This window comes from Lytechinus variegatus, chromosome 9, assembly GCF_018143015.1.
Source record: "Lytechinus variegatus isolate NC3 chromosome 9, Lvar_3.0, whole genome shotgun sequence".
Classification (NCBI taxonomy): Eukaryota; Metazoa; Echinodermata; class Echinoidea; order Temnopleuroida; family Toxopneustidae; genus Lytechinus; species Lytechinus variegatus.
In genome coordinates, this window is record NC_054748.1 from 6,737,655 (window position 1) to 6,752,706 (window position 15,052).

At 37.3% G+C, this 15,052-nt stretch overlaps 1 protein-coding gene across 1 annotated transcript; it reads left to right on the forward strand.

Moving 5' to 3' along the window:
• The first annotated feature begins 191 nt into the window (after window positions 1-191).
• LOC121421465 (elongation of very long chain fatty acids protein 4-like) lies at window positions 192-12,892 on the forward strand. Its single transcript, XM_041616162.1, has 9 exons — window positions 192-297; window positions 4,084-4,150; window positions 4,918-5,105; window positions 5,613-5,696; window positions 6,238-6,294; window positions 7,155-7,269; window positions 8,041-8,168; window positions 8,857-8,991; window positions 11,475-12,892. Exons 2-9 carry the CDS (start codon window positions 4,093-4,095, stop codon window positions 11,610-11,612), a joined length of 903 nt encoding a protein of 300 aa, XP_041472096.1. The 5' UTR covers window positions 192-297; window positions 4,084-4,092; the 3' UTR covers window positions 11,613-12,892.
• The last annotated feature ends 2,160 nt before the right edge of the window (window positions 12,893-15,052 follow it).

Genomic DNA, 15,052 nt, shown 5'->3' on the forward strand with positions numbered 1-15,052 from the left:
TGAATTGATAAATATCTCTCAAATTATATGATTATTTAACAAATTAATATTTTATTATTTTCATACTTGATTACAGATCTTATTTACAAAATAGATGTAGAATCTTCCCTTTTTTGACAAATCAATTTACCCATTAAGGTCAAGAGTCAAGAGATGGCCTGAAAACCGCTGGCTAGGCTGGGCCTATGCAACTTTGCATACCAATCAATTACCTTATGCATATGTATCAGTTGATAGCGTCTAGGTGTGTGAGGACTCTTTCGGAGCAGCAGTAGGCCTACTATTTGAACATTAAAGGTAATAATGCGGTTTGAATTTATATTAGCGAAATCCGAAATATAGGCCAGACAGAGGAATATGTAATTGTTACAGGATAATGTTGCTGGGTAAATTTGAATGAGTTTTGAGCCGCAGGGAATGTGGAATGTCAACCGCTTGATTAGAAAACAAACATAATTTGCAAGGGGTGGGACTCGGACTTTGCCTGGCCTGGGTTCTTCTTCCAGTCTGGTACAGTCCGCCACTGGCACTGGCCAAGTCTCACGCATTGTGCGTGAGACTCACGCATTCAGGGTCTGTCTCTCGCATGGCACCCATTTTTCTCACGCATTGGGACCCGACAGAAAAAAATAGAGAAAAAGTAGCATTATTCGCTAGATTATACAGTAGAGGCGCACGGCCAATATGGGAGACTCTCTCCAATAGGGGAGACAATCTCCCACATTGGAGACTTGCTTTGCAAAAGGACAAAAGAAACAACACCAACAAAAGCATGATTTTTTCCACCCAAAATTTTGTCTCACTGAGGTCAGAAGCCCATTTGTTCTGTGTGTGATTGACAACAAAAATCCTTATCAAAACAAAAGTAGACGGTGAATTTTTAAAGTAGACGGTGAAAAGGGGTAATTTTTCATGAGGAATCTGCTTATCACATTTTTATTTGCCGCCAAGGTAATCCTTTTGCCGCAAATGTAAACAAAGGAAATTGGTCTCCAAAACTGGAGACTGTCTCTGAAATTGGATACCCAAATTCTTCACAAAAGTCTCTGATATAGGAGATAATCTCCCACATTGGAGACAGTCTCCAATATTGGCTGTGCGCCTCTACTGTTATACGACTGGCCGGCCACCTTCGGCGTCTAGCCCGGCCCGGCACGCGAGACGAATCGAGAGTGCAGTCAGCGCACAGCTAGTATGTGATTCGATGAATCGTGTGCGTGCATCGCATGGTTTTGTAGTATGGATTGATATCATGATGAAGCCCATATCTCATGCGCGCGCGCCTTTTGGCAACATACGAGTGTAAGTACTGGCTGCGCGCGCAGAGACGCAGAGTCATGAAAATCTCACGCATAACATTTTTTTGAACTTGGCATATCTGTTTGACTATTATCGTACCTTAGATATAAGTAGCGATCGCAACGGGTTCGCGTTTAACACATTTCCTATTCTGCCAACACACAAAATGGGCAAAATTCATTGAGCCAGTGTATCAACATTTCAAATCCTTTTTTCGTAAAATGTTACGATCTTTTTCTATTATATCTAAACTTCTTATTTCTAGTCAATTTACTCACATTTGCATCGCCAAAATGTTGTTTTTAAGGCCGTTTTCGAGAGCACCACCTGTCCGTCGTCACACAATGGAAGTCGCCATTTTGGAAAATATGACTCCAGAACCGGGTTAATCTTGCAAGTTACTTTTACTTGTTGACACCCTCTAGGGGCATCAAATAACCATGTGTTATGTATCATTAAAATCGGCAGACTTTCTTCTACAAGTTAGTGATGATTTCAGTTCAATATCGGCAATGTTTTTCGTTACAAAAAGGAGTTTTTTGGACACTTTCGGTAAATCATGTTTCTATTTTCTTACTTCAAAGGCGTATAAACAGAAAATTTCCCAGGGAACAGTCAAATATCAGATATAAATTAATTCTTTGAAGTGTATTTGTATCAGAAAATCTAATTTTGATATATAAGAATGTGTCGCATAGCTGCGCAAGAGGCGAATGCGAGGCGAATGCAAGCCCATGTTGTGCCGCCTAGAGTGTGATTTTGGTGCCATGGCTGACCGAAAGGAGTGAGTGGGCGTGGTGGTTGTGGGTGTGGTACTTGATGCATGTATGTTATTGTTATTGTTAAACCCATTGAAATTAGTTGTAGGTGATAAGTTGTGCATTTGATTTCTGCATGAATTATGTGTATTGATGATAAATTAATGATAATTTCAACTTAATATTTCAAGAAAAAAAAAACAGGCGGGAATTAAAGCACGTTTAATTCCAGTCTCATTATTTTTTCATGGTGTACAGGCGCAGACCATGCATTGACTGCTGCCTGGTTCTGGTATTAAAATGAATAGATACATGACTATATCTATATTCTGTTGTTTTGTGTCATCATATCAATAAGCTGTCTCATCAATTCACATGATGTACACAATAATGGATCCCTGTTTTATTATGTTTACTAGGAGGGAGATTATTTTGTAAATGTGATTTTAAATGTAGTAGAAATTCAGATAATGTCAGAGACTTGCTTTTTAACTTTATATATTCCAATATATTTAATGTTAATATATTCTATAATTCTAAGCAGTGGAGTACATTTCTAGCTACTGTTGCAGCTCCAGCTGTCTGATCCCGCATTCTCAGATCTGCAAACAAAAAGAGACATCATGGTAATTATACAGAATACAGAGTGAACATGGACAAACAGAAAGAAAGAAAAAATTTACTGCAAAACTTAATTTTCTACTTTTGAATGATATAAATCTTACAGATACCGGGAAGTATAGTGGGACATTCATTTTTATTTTCTGATTAAAGTCTGTTGAGGAATGAGACCCCCAAGAGTTGATTAATTTTTTTTAACAACGCAAAGCGTTCCATGCATTTCTCTTGTCTTATTCTAATTTGTTATCTTTCTTCTTGTATACTATATTTTCACAAATAGAAGCTGTTTGAATAAGAAAAATATGAAGGTAAAACAGCCATGCTCTACAAGATCACCTCTTGTGTTGCATTTTAGTCAAATTAACTTAGTAACCTACATGAAAAAAAGTATGGAAGTTTCTTAGATCTACAAGTACCTGTAGATCTGCCACCCAATGGGTACTTGTCTTGGGTGGCAGAAAAGTTCTGCGTATAGCGTCCCTTTAAGAGGCCATATCTTCAGTTATGGTGCTCCAATTGTAATTTGGTCTTCACCATTGAATTTGTCTTGAAAAAACCTTTCAAGTGATGTATAATTTGTCTGTATTTAAAAAATAAAAAAAATCATGTAATATAGCTAATATAAGGTAGATAAGGTAGAAATAAGGGTTAGAAATAAGTCGGCCAAATTGTGGTTTTGGGAACCACTCGTAGATTTGTGTACGCACACTTGTGTACAAAGTGAATGGAGGTGGAAATAGGGAACCGTGCGTGTGACTGAATAAAGCGCTGCTGTGTGAAGTGAACAGTGGTTCCCAATCATGATAATGCCAATAAGTCTAGGCCTAGATCTACTATTTAGCTCTATTTGATAATGAAAAAAAATATCACAAATACTCATGTATCCAAAATTTGCTCAATTTCATTTTTCCTTTTATTTTTCTGCTTCTCTGTTTTCTTCCTCTTTCCTTATCTAATTCCAATCCCTTCTTTGTCCTCTCCCCCCACCCAACGGCCAACCCTCCTCTTCCCTTCCCCCTCCTCTTCCTGCCTCCTATCCTACTCTCATTTTGTTTTCTTTTGGATCATTCTTTCCCTCATTCTTCTCCTCTTTCTTCTTTTTCTCTTTCTCCTCCCCCTCCTCTTCCCCTTCCCCCTCCTAAGTCCTATTCCCGCCTCCTCTCATTTTCTTTTCTTTTGGATCTTTCTTTCCCTCATTCTTCTCCTTCTTCCTCTTCTCCTCTTTCTCCTTGTACATTTCCTCCCCTTTTCCCCCCTTCTCCTTCACCTCATATAATATAGTCATATCTTGGTTGTTCCACTTCTTTTATTTACAGTTTCTGCCCTCCTTTTTCTCTTTTTTTTTAATCATTGCAATACTGAACTGCTTTTCACCAGAATAATTGTCTCCTTATTCCTGTAATAGATCTTCAGTATGAGCGGTTTGTTCCAGCAACTCAGGGACTATGGACAATGGGCCAATAGTGTGTCTGGTGAGTAACTCCTGCAAAGTCATTCATTCTTTTGTTTATTCATAGATCTCTTAAAGGGAAATGAAGCCCTTGGAACAAGGTTGCTTGTGTCGAAACAGAAAAATCAAAGAATTGGAACAAAGAAAGTTTGAGAAAAATCGGACAAGTAATGAGAAAGTTATATGAGCATTTGAATATTGCAATCACTAACACCAAATGGTATTGCCCTGAATGAACCGAATATTAATTTGACAAATTAAAAAGAAAATGTTAATACTAAGGGGAAATTAGATGGTACTCGCATTGATTTGTGGAGGGTAATGGCCCAATGGATCAGTCTGGAATCTTCTGACTTTGAAACAGTGGGTCGCGGGTTCGAATCCTTGCCATGGCATAATTCTTTTCGGGTAAAAATTCACCCTCATTGTGCTGCATGCACTGAACCCATGTGAGATGAATGAGTACCTGGCAGGAATTTATTCCTTGAAATGCCTCCGCACTGTAAAAGGCTGTTAAACCACAGTAATAAATATCTGAGTCTTTTGGAAACCCATAAGGGCATTATGTTATAAACTATTCAATAACTATGGGGTTATTGTAATTATCATTGTTTATGAAATTGCAGAAACAAGTGGGTATTAAACCAAGTGAAATGTAGACCAAACAATGATTAGACCAAATCTATTGTATAGACCAAATGGGTATAGCCCATTATTACACTATCTGAGAAATACATACTAATTTCTTGTACACCAAGTGAATATAAATTCTTCGTGGACCTTTCATAGATTCCAGGACCAAGGACTGGTTCCTTATGTCTAGTCCTGTCATAACCTACTCCCTGGTGGCCCTGTACCTGGTCCTGGTCTACTACGGGCCTAGATTCATGGCCCCAAGGAAAGCCCTGGACCTCAAGCTCCCGATGCTCGTCTACAACTTTGCCCTTGTGATCCTGTCTGCTTTCATGTTCAAGGAGGTATGTTGCTTTATTGATCACAACTCTTTTTTTCAGGGAATACTTTTCTTACTTTTCAAATTTGATAAGGATGTTTGTTCATAGGAAAAAAAAATTCAACCAGGTTCTGTACAGTCTTATGTAAAAATCTGCGACTTAAAATACTCCTGAGAGTAAACGTGTGAATTAAATACGACTTAAGCCAGCATCTCCTCATCCACCATACTACTAAAGCTGTTTTCAACTCATCAATCTCTTGTGGTTTACAGTCCTTTTCGGGACTACATTCAAGAAAGAATCTCAACTTTCTCGCCTATCAATTCCCTTTTCTTCTTCTATCCACTGTTTCTATAACACTCCACATGGTGTACCGTAAACCACATCAGCGATTGAAAATACAAATTTCTAGAATTGTTTTTCACTTTGATAATTTCCTCTGAGTAGATTGAATATTGACTTGATTTCGTTAATTCTTATTATGATGTTTTGATAAATCTTTAATCTTGAATGTCTCCTACTCTCTTGCAGTTCTTTGTGACCACCGTACTTAATCCCAAGTTCAATGTATCGTGCCAATCCGTGGATTACTCTGATGACCCCCTGGCAGTCAGGGTAAGTAGAGATGGTGCACATGTTGTTTAGGAAGAGCAATGGCTTAGTGGTCAAACAGTGCTCTCGGGGTCCTGTAACACAAAGGTTAGCAAGTAATAGTAAGATTGATTGATTGTGCATTGTAGTCAATGCAATCAATCCTTTAAAAATGCTATGATGATTGTGTTATGTGTTGCAGGCCCCAGGGCCCTATCTTACAAAGAGTTGTGATTGATTCAATCAACCTCAACTATATGGAGATCCATCAATGTCATAATTTTTTTTCATCAACCATCGTCATTATCATCATCAACAATCATCATCATCACTATCATCATCATCGTCATCATCAACATTATCATCATTACCACAAAAAAAACATAATCATCACCATTCTGTTAGCTAAAATAATTGACCAGTCACATGATAGATTTCAGCCAATCATGTGATTAGGATCCATTACACCATTTTACAATTTTCATTACCCTGGGTTGCCAACTGCCACCCCATCTTTGGTTATTCTCTTCCTGATATAAATTTTTGTGTGTGTTTTTTTTTTCAGCTTGCTGGTGTTTGCTGGTGGTTTTTCTTCTCCAAGATCATTGAACTACTTGATACGGTAAGCGGAAGTCCATTCCATTCATATACTTTCTCTGTATCCAATCTTACATTTTAAAAGAACAATCCTACGTTCACCATTGCTTCAGAGACATCCATATTATGAACTATATCCATTGTCTTAGGATAATAAGAAAAAGGTTTTCTCATGAAGAAGCTAATTTTGTTGGCAGTCGCCACGCATAGTTCTGTTTTTGCTTGGGGGAGGGAAGCAAGTTATTTATTTTGCTAGCCCCTTCCCTATATGTGCATCGTGCTCAACCCACTGAGCATGTTATGAACTCACCGGGTGTGCCGAGATTGGCTGCCTAGACCAGGGGGGTGTTTCACAAAGATTTAAGTATGACTTAGAGTCGCACTTAAATACCGGGTTGCGTACGGTATGAAAGGCTTGACCGCATTGGTCAGATCGTCTCAAGAGGACGCGCACTAATGCGTATCTATCAATAAGATCGCGCGTTGCATATCTTGTACGCGTCGGCATTTAAGTGCGACTTAAGTCATACTTAAATCTTTGTGAAACACCCCCCAGGTACGTTAACATGAAGTTTATTTTGTGAAATCTTAGCCGAAATCTGATGAATCTGAAGATCAATAAAGTCACTTACACAGACAGAAAAACAGAAAAAAAAACAGAAAGCTGTTCTAATTTAGCTGATTTTTCAGCAATTACACATTTTCTCCCAGAGCCATTTGGCACATATTTTTTCTATTTTTACTCACAAACACTTGGGGTGTCATTTCATTTGTTTTCAAATCTATTTTGAGATTGCTACCATGATGGCATTAATCTTTGAATTCTGTGATGCTCATCTTGTTGATTGTTTGATATTCTTTCCTCCTCTTTATTCAACTCACTAGGTCATTTTCATTCTGCGTAAGAAGAACAATCAGATTTCTTTCCTTCATGTATACCATCATGCCACCATGCCTTTCCTATGGTGGATTGGAGTGCGGTGGGTAGCCGGAGGAGCTTGTAAGTATATTCAAATGATAATAATAACAGTTATAAAACAGGTTGAAAGATGTAGCCAATGGCCAGTATGTGTGCAAGTCACATGTGCGTGTATTCATTCTAGGCAACCTCCCAGCCGTTAATTTCTTGTGCATTTTGGATGCATCATTTTACCCATAAAATCGAGATGCTATCTGAAATCTGGAAAAAAAATTGACAAGCAAAAAAGAAAAAAGGGGGGCACACTTCTGTTTCAACAGCATTTTTACATTACAAATTTTAATTTTGCCTCTCAAAAGGGGGGAGGCATGGGCCAATTGCTTGCATGCACTCGATAGCCAAGCAATAGATCATACCACAGCAATTGCTTTGACTCCGTAGGCTAAACACTTCCTTTCCATAAGGCAGGGCAAAACATTAGCTGTGGCACGGGGCAACCAGAAATTAGAGTAGGGCCACCAAACTTCTGTAAAATCCCACACCTGGTGGCCTGATTTGGTTCCCAAAGTTTTCATAAATTGTAATGTTTCTTTTGTTTTAGGGCCACCAAATTTGCTTTGCAGGCCATCGAAAATATAAAATAGATGAATTTGGTGGAATGATTGGGCCACCATAAAAAAAAAGTTAGTGTGGAGCCTTGCATAAGGAAGCACAAGCAGACTACCCCCCCCCCCCCACCCTCCTCCTAAGCCTATTAGGGTGAAACTGATGTTCTGAGAGTTGAGCATACATTCATGAATTAATAACATTCATGTAATAATGCATTTTTTTTTAATTTTTTTTTTTATGAAGCATTTTTCTCAGGGATGGTGAACTGTTTCATCCACGTGTTGATGTATGGATACTACTTCCTGTCTGCACTGGGCCCATGGATCCAACCTTACCTCTGGTGGAAGAGATATCTGACATCCCTCCAGCTGGTATGTACTAAAACACCCCTAGGTTTTACGTAGTGGAAGATTCCTTGTAGTTTTCCCACTGTTGAATGGCGATTGTTCCATTTTGGTAGAAGGGGTGTTCCATTTCTTATTCTGGATGTAATCATTTCTCTTGATGAAGGGATATTAGGCATCACTCCAGCTGACCAGTATGTATTTATACACCCCTGTGTGTAGGTAGTGGAACTTTCCTGAGAGTTATCTCAGTGTAGAGTGGAGATTATTCCATTATGGTAGTAGGGGTGTTTCAATTCATATTCTTGATGAAACCATTTCTATTACTCTGGTTGAAGGGATATATTACATTCCTCCAGCTGACACATATTAATACACCCCTTGATTTTAATACATGGTGGAAGATTCCTTATCAATGATTCAACTAGTTGGTGCTCATAGTTTTCCCTGCAATGAATTTATACAAAAAAGATGAGACACAGTTGATTCATGAATGATGATAATCACCGAATGAGCAAATTAGTGTGATTTCTCTTAGTTTGCTGGGAATAAAGCAATTACATGAAAGCTTATCGGGAAAAGGCATTGTCTAAGGCCTATAAAAATTTATGTTGCCCTCATAAGCCCAAATCGGAAAGTTGGGTCAGTCTGTTTTCTTGTTTAACATTCTGTTAAATGATTCAATTTTATTTTCCTCTCCCCCCCCCCCCCACAGCTCCAGTTCTTCACTGTACTCATCCACTGCATGTTCGTAATGTATCAGCAATGCGGCTTTCCTAACGGTTACGTATGGGCTCTCATTGCGTATCTCATCTCGCACATCCTTCTTTTCTCAAACTTCTACAATCAGGTGAGTAGCAAGTACAAAATTAGCTCTTTATTGGACATCCCTCCAGCTGAAAATTGTAAAACACCCCTGTTTGTAAATAGTGGAGGATTCTTCATAGTTGTCTCACTGTAGAAGTGAGGTTATTCCATTATGATAGAAGGGGTGGGCAATTACATCCTTCTTTTCTCAAACTTCTACAATCAGGTGAGTACCAACAAGTACAAAATTAGCTTCTTATTGAACATCCCTCCAGCTGAAAAGTGTAAAACACCCCTGTTTGTAAATAGTGGAGGATTCTTCATAGTTGTCCCACTGTAGAAGTGAGGTTATTCCATTATGGTAGAAGGGGTTGGCAATTACATCCTTCTCTTAAACTTCTACAATCAGGTGAGTAACAAGTACAAAATTAGCTCTCTATTGGACATCCCTTCAGCTGAAAAGTGTAAAACACCCCTGTTTTATATAGTGGATGGTTCTTCTTAGTTATCTCACTGTAGAAGTGAGGTTATTCCATTATTGTGGAAGGGGTGTTCAATTACATCCTTTTCTCAACTTCTACAACCTGGTGGATGTTTCATAAAGCTGTTCGTAAAGTTACGAACAACTTTACGCACGACTGGAACATGTTCTTAGGTCATAACTCAATTACATAGGGATATCACATAGCACAAGAAGGGGCCACCAGTCGTGTGTAAAGTCATTCGTATCTTAAGAACAGCTTTATGAAACGCCTCCCAGGTTTGTAACAAGCACAAAATTAGTTCTTTATTGGACATCCCTCCAGCTGAAAAGTTTAGAACATCCCTGTTTTATATATAGTGGAGGGTTCTTCTTAGTTATCTCGCTGTAGAAGTGAGGTTATTCCATTATTGTGGAAGGGGTGTTTAATTACACCCTTTTCTCAAACTTCTACAATCAGGTTAGTAACGACAAGTACAAAATCAGCTCTTTATTGGACATCCCTCCAGCTGAAAAGTGTAGAACACCCCTGCATGTTGTAAATAGTGGACGGTTCTTCTTAGTTGTCTTACTGTAGAAGTAAGGTTATTCCATTATGGTAGAAAGATCTCGGCCGTCGACCGCGCAATCGCGCGACGAAAATTGGCACGCGGGTTGTCTGGGACATAATCTACAAGATTGTATAGTAATTTATTTCATGCGAATCGCTATAAAGTGATTATGCTAATTTATGCGTAATTAGTATGCGAAATCATACTTTTTCCTCTAACTCCCTAAATAAAGCTCCAAATGTACTAATTTTTGGTATAGAAACTCTTTGTGGTGTCCTTAGCAAGAGTACATGAAAAAAATTGTGATATCAAATCATTTTCTTATGTATTATATTGTTTTTTTGCAATTTCTTATGTATTTCTTTGTTTTTTTGACCTTTTGTTTTTCATTGTTTTTTCAATGAAATTTGTTGGGGACTCTTCTGTGATCATAAAAATCATAAAATGAATACATTTAGACTGGCAAAACTAAAAATAATCATACATTTATGAATTTTGGTTGAAAACACAATTTGCATTGACTTTGTACACGAAATCACGTTTTTGAGCAATTTTCGGTCTGACATGCACTTACATAATGTTGCGTAATTTCTGAACCACATACCCGGGTGACGCAAAATTGGTCTCAAAAGTTGCGCAAGACTTGAAAGTAAAAACTCAGTGAGCGGCGTGGTCAAAAAATTTCGCACGGCGAAAATATCGCGCGATTCGTTGAGGGGGGGCCTCCGAGGCCCCCCCCCCCCCCCCGGCCTAGATAGGGTTAATGGACATCCCTCCAGCTGAAAATACCCCCATATGTATAAAGTGAAGAATGAGGTTAGATTTTGGGCATAGTGGTCTGATGGTTACAACTTCAATATTTCAATCAGAGGGACGTGGGTTCAAAGTCAAGCCATGGCATGTTTTCCTTCCGCAAGAGATTTATCCACATTGTGCTACACTCAACCCAGGTGATTTGAATGAGCATTCGGCATGATTAATTCCTTGAATGCACCGAGTGCCTATAGCAGCTGGAGCTAAAGAAGGGATAATATTATACATATAGTGCATGCTGTTGAGTTCAATATACCATAATATGAGTGTCCATAGATTTCAAATTTCTCGCGTGCGTTTATATTTCAACGAGGCCATAGGCCGGGTTTAAATATAAACACACAAGAGAAATTTGAAATTTATGGATATGAATGATATTGTATATTGAACGATAATAAGCATGTACTATGCGTTATATGAGATGGGAACACAAAATTGTAATCAATGGATCACCTTATGAGGTTTTGTACACAAGCTACCGTGCAGAAATTGCCGGTATATGCCACGATCGTGGCCATATACCGGATTACGAAATTGCAATTGACCAATCAGAAGCCTTCTCTCATACCACCCATCTTAATACATGTATAGTGCGCCATTTAAAGAAAAAAATTGAGGCTGTGCACTATATACATAATATATTTTATTTTATTTATTACTTTGTCATCCACCCTTGTTTAGGCTTACGTTGTGAAAGCCAAGAAGGGAAAGAGCAAGAAGAGCAATGGCCATGTCGAGAATGATGTCCCGGCGACCCCCAGCCGGAACGGAAGGTACAACCTTCGGGAGCGCTCTCCCAGGACCCCGTACACAAAGTAGAATCGTCGGAATGGTCGTCAGCTTCGAATGACACGCCCCCCGGACTCCTTTTCGGCATGTACAATCGTGTGATTACTACATCACCACCTCTCTCCATATGTATTGTTATTATTGTTATTATTATTATTATTATGATCAACGTCACCTGTGCCTGGGAGGTAAGCAAACTGACTTTGCAAAATTGGGCCACTTCAAAATTTGAGAACCTAGGGTTTATTTCAAGAAGCACCTTTGCAGTGAATTTTACCGACAATTTTGCTCTGAGCCAATCGGATGCAAGGATTTCGGTAGCTTGTAACAATTTTTCTGTGAAAATCAACGACTGTATGTGTCACGAGACATTCCTTAGGGATGGAAGCCGACTCGAGGGGAGGGTTCCATAAAGCAGCATGTTAATGACTTTCACTGGCAAACTTGCTGTGAGCCAATCAGCTGCAAGGATTTCGGTAGCTTATAACAGTTTTCTGTGAAAATCACCAACAAATTTTTTCATGAAATGCTCCCCTGATTTAAAAAAGAAATCTGAACAAAGAGAGCAAACAATAAGTAGAACAGAAAACATGACAATCCTCACGCACACACTTATTGCATAAGATGTTTATCGCCAACAACTTTTGAAGTGTGATCCAATCTTTTTCGTGTTCTCTAAATTTCAATTATTTGGAAACGTAGTGTTGCACTCTGTCGTGCAAACAAATTCAGTGTAATAGATATTAATAAAACATTGTAGAAATGAGAAAATATTTTGTGGAATTATTTTTATTTGGAAACGAAGACGTACACACTGTCGTGCAAACAAATTCAGTGTAATAGATATTAATAAAACATTGTAGAAATGAGAAAATATTTTATGGAATTATTTTTATTTGGAAACGAAGACGTACACACTGTCGTGCAAACAAAGTCAGTGTAATAGATATTAATAAAACATTGTAGAAATGAGAAAATATTTTATGGAATTATTTTTATTTGGAAACGAAGACGTACACACTGTCATGCAAACAAAGTCAGTGTAATAGATATTAATAAAACATTGTAGAAATGAGAAAATATTTTGTGGAATCATTTTCTCAAGTGTACTCCCATTTTCTCTTCAAATGGGCAATTAACTTGGAAACGTTGATGTGCACTGTCTCAATGCAAACAAATATCAGTGTAACTAACAAATGTTAAAAAAAATTGTAGAGATGAGAAAAAATATTCATTGCATAATTTTCACAAGTATGATCCCTTTTTACTTGGAAGCGTTGATGTGCACTCTCTCAATGGAAGTATAATATGATATATGATATATGATAAATTTTGCCCTAGCATGGTTTTCTACATTTTTATTGATATTTGCTTCTTCATGTTGACGATAAGCCAGTTCGTAGTTCCTTTCTGCGCATGATCAGAGGAAGGTCATTTGTACTAAAGTGACATGGTGATTTAAAATCTAATGAGATAAGCACAAACTTTGAGTTCTTGATTATTCATATATTCTTTTGAATTGTGGATTTCATTTACATTCACAAAAAACAATGCGTCCACGAACAACTGGCAGTTCACAGTTTGCCAAGTACATTGTGCAACATGCTATGATTATGCATTCAAAGTAGGAATGCAACAAATGCCTTCATTACGTGTTCATTTGTGTGCTATTCTAGTCACCTGGTCTATTCGATTTCTTCATCTTGCTATGTAAGGCAATCTTACGTAATATCTTACTTTGAAATCTGCCTATCATAATGAAAGAAATGAAAGGTCATTTGACCAAAATTGTCCATGTAGTAACTACGAACTGGTCTATTACTTGGGGACATGAATGCACATGTCAATGCAGGAAAAATTCAGTGTAACAAATACACGTAATATATTGCCAAAACATGGAAGTAATAAGATAGAATTCCATAGTTAGGTTGACCCAATATAACCCCCTTTTTATCTCCTAAAATTGTCAATTATTTGCAAAATGATTTTATTCTGTACAAAGATTAATGACAGATAGTAAAGAAAAACACATAACACGTTTTTCACAAAGAAAAATTTTGAATTGTCTTAATTCCATGCAAACAACCTGTATCGCAAAGAAAATCTTTTGACCATTTGTATTTATGCAAAGAAATTATATGTAAATGTCTACCTCTTTCGAACATATTTTTATAAACATTGATAATATTGTAATATGCAGGTTTGTTTCTCAAAAAATGTAAGATTTTTGCATGTGCATTCATAATGCATAAATCCCAATTTTGGTACGAAAATTTCTGTAATTCCCCAATAATTGTAATGAATAATGAGTCATTGATGATTGCAAATATTTTGTATGAATACAATCAATGTTATATCAAACTTTTGAATTTATTGTCACTAGAATGAAAAACTGTTTTTCCAGAAATAATTAAGAAGTATGCCATGTTAACTATCAATTTATTCCATTTAGATTAACACACCGTGACAGGTATCCTAATTTTTATACACTGATATTTTGAATGAAATTGACAAATACATTCTCTTTCTATTTTTATACATTGTGTTAATGTACAATTTTGAGGATTTTTATTTAGCTGATGTAAATTCCTCCATGTAAGGAGTTAGTTGTAGATATACTTGTATCCAAATTAAAAGCCAAGTCCATCTTAACAACAGGATGATTTGAATTAAAAAAATAATTGTAGTAGTTTTTGCTCTTGCCTTGTATTTGTGGGTTCAAATCCCTTCGAGGCCTCCATATTAAGAACTGAAAAATGAGAAGAATACTGATAATGGTTTTATGCAAACAACTGATTTCTAAAGTTCCAGTTTTATGTGCTGTCCTATGGTAGTTCTTTGAAAATACCGATTTCCTCACCAAAATACTGATTTTCAGCCTTGAAAATACTGAAATGTTCTTGTTAAGGTTAGCAGCTCTGGTCTTGTGTCTTTGTTATACTCACATATTTCAATTTCAAATCGATTTGTTGTTGGGAAGGGCTTGGTTTTTACTACTAGTTCACTGTTGTTGAAATGCTGATATCTTTTATTCCTTGTTTGATTAATTTTTATTGTGTGATTCTAATTTCATGATTGACGTGATCTTTCTACTGTTTGTTGTAGGTAGTGAACCCTTTGCTAGCTGGGTCCAGATTACACAAAATTGTTCTTTCATTAGTGTTTGATTCTTATTAGAAAGTTGAATGTGCCAATGTCGGGACTTCCCCAACTCTGCCCCATCGCCGTGCCAATCAAAATGTAAACAAGTCTGTGGAATGCTCTGAGGATTTCTTATTGTTAAATTCTCAAAAAAATATGTTTCTGTTATGGTAACTCCGTAGGAACTTGGCAGGACAGCTTTTGATGGGATAACGCCAGCTGGTATATCCAGTCACTTGGAGTTCACATTCCATAAGTCATAATTCTTGATTTGTCTGTCTATTTTGCTTAGGATAATTACAATGTGACTGTTATCATGTTCCCTTTAT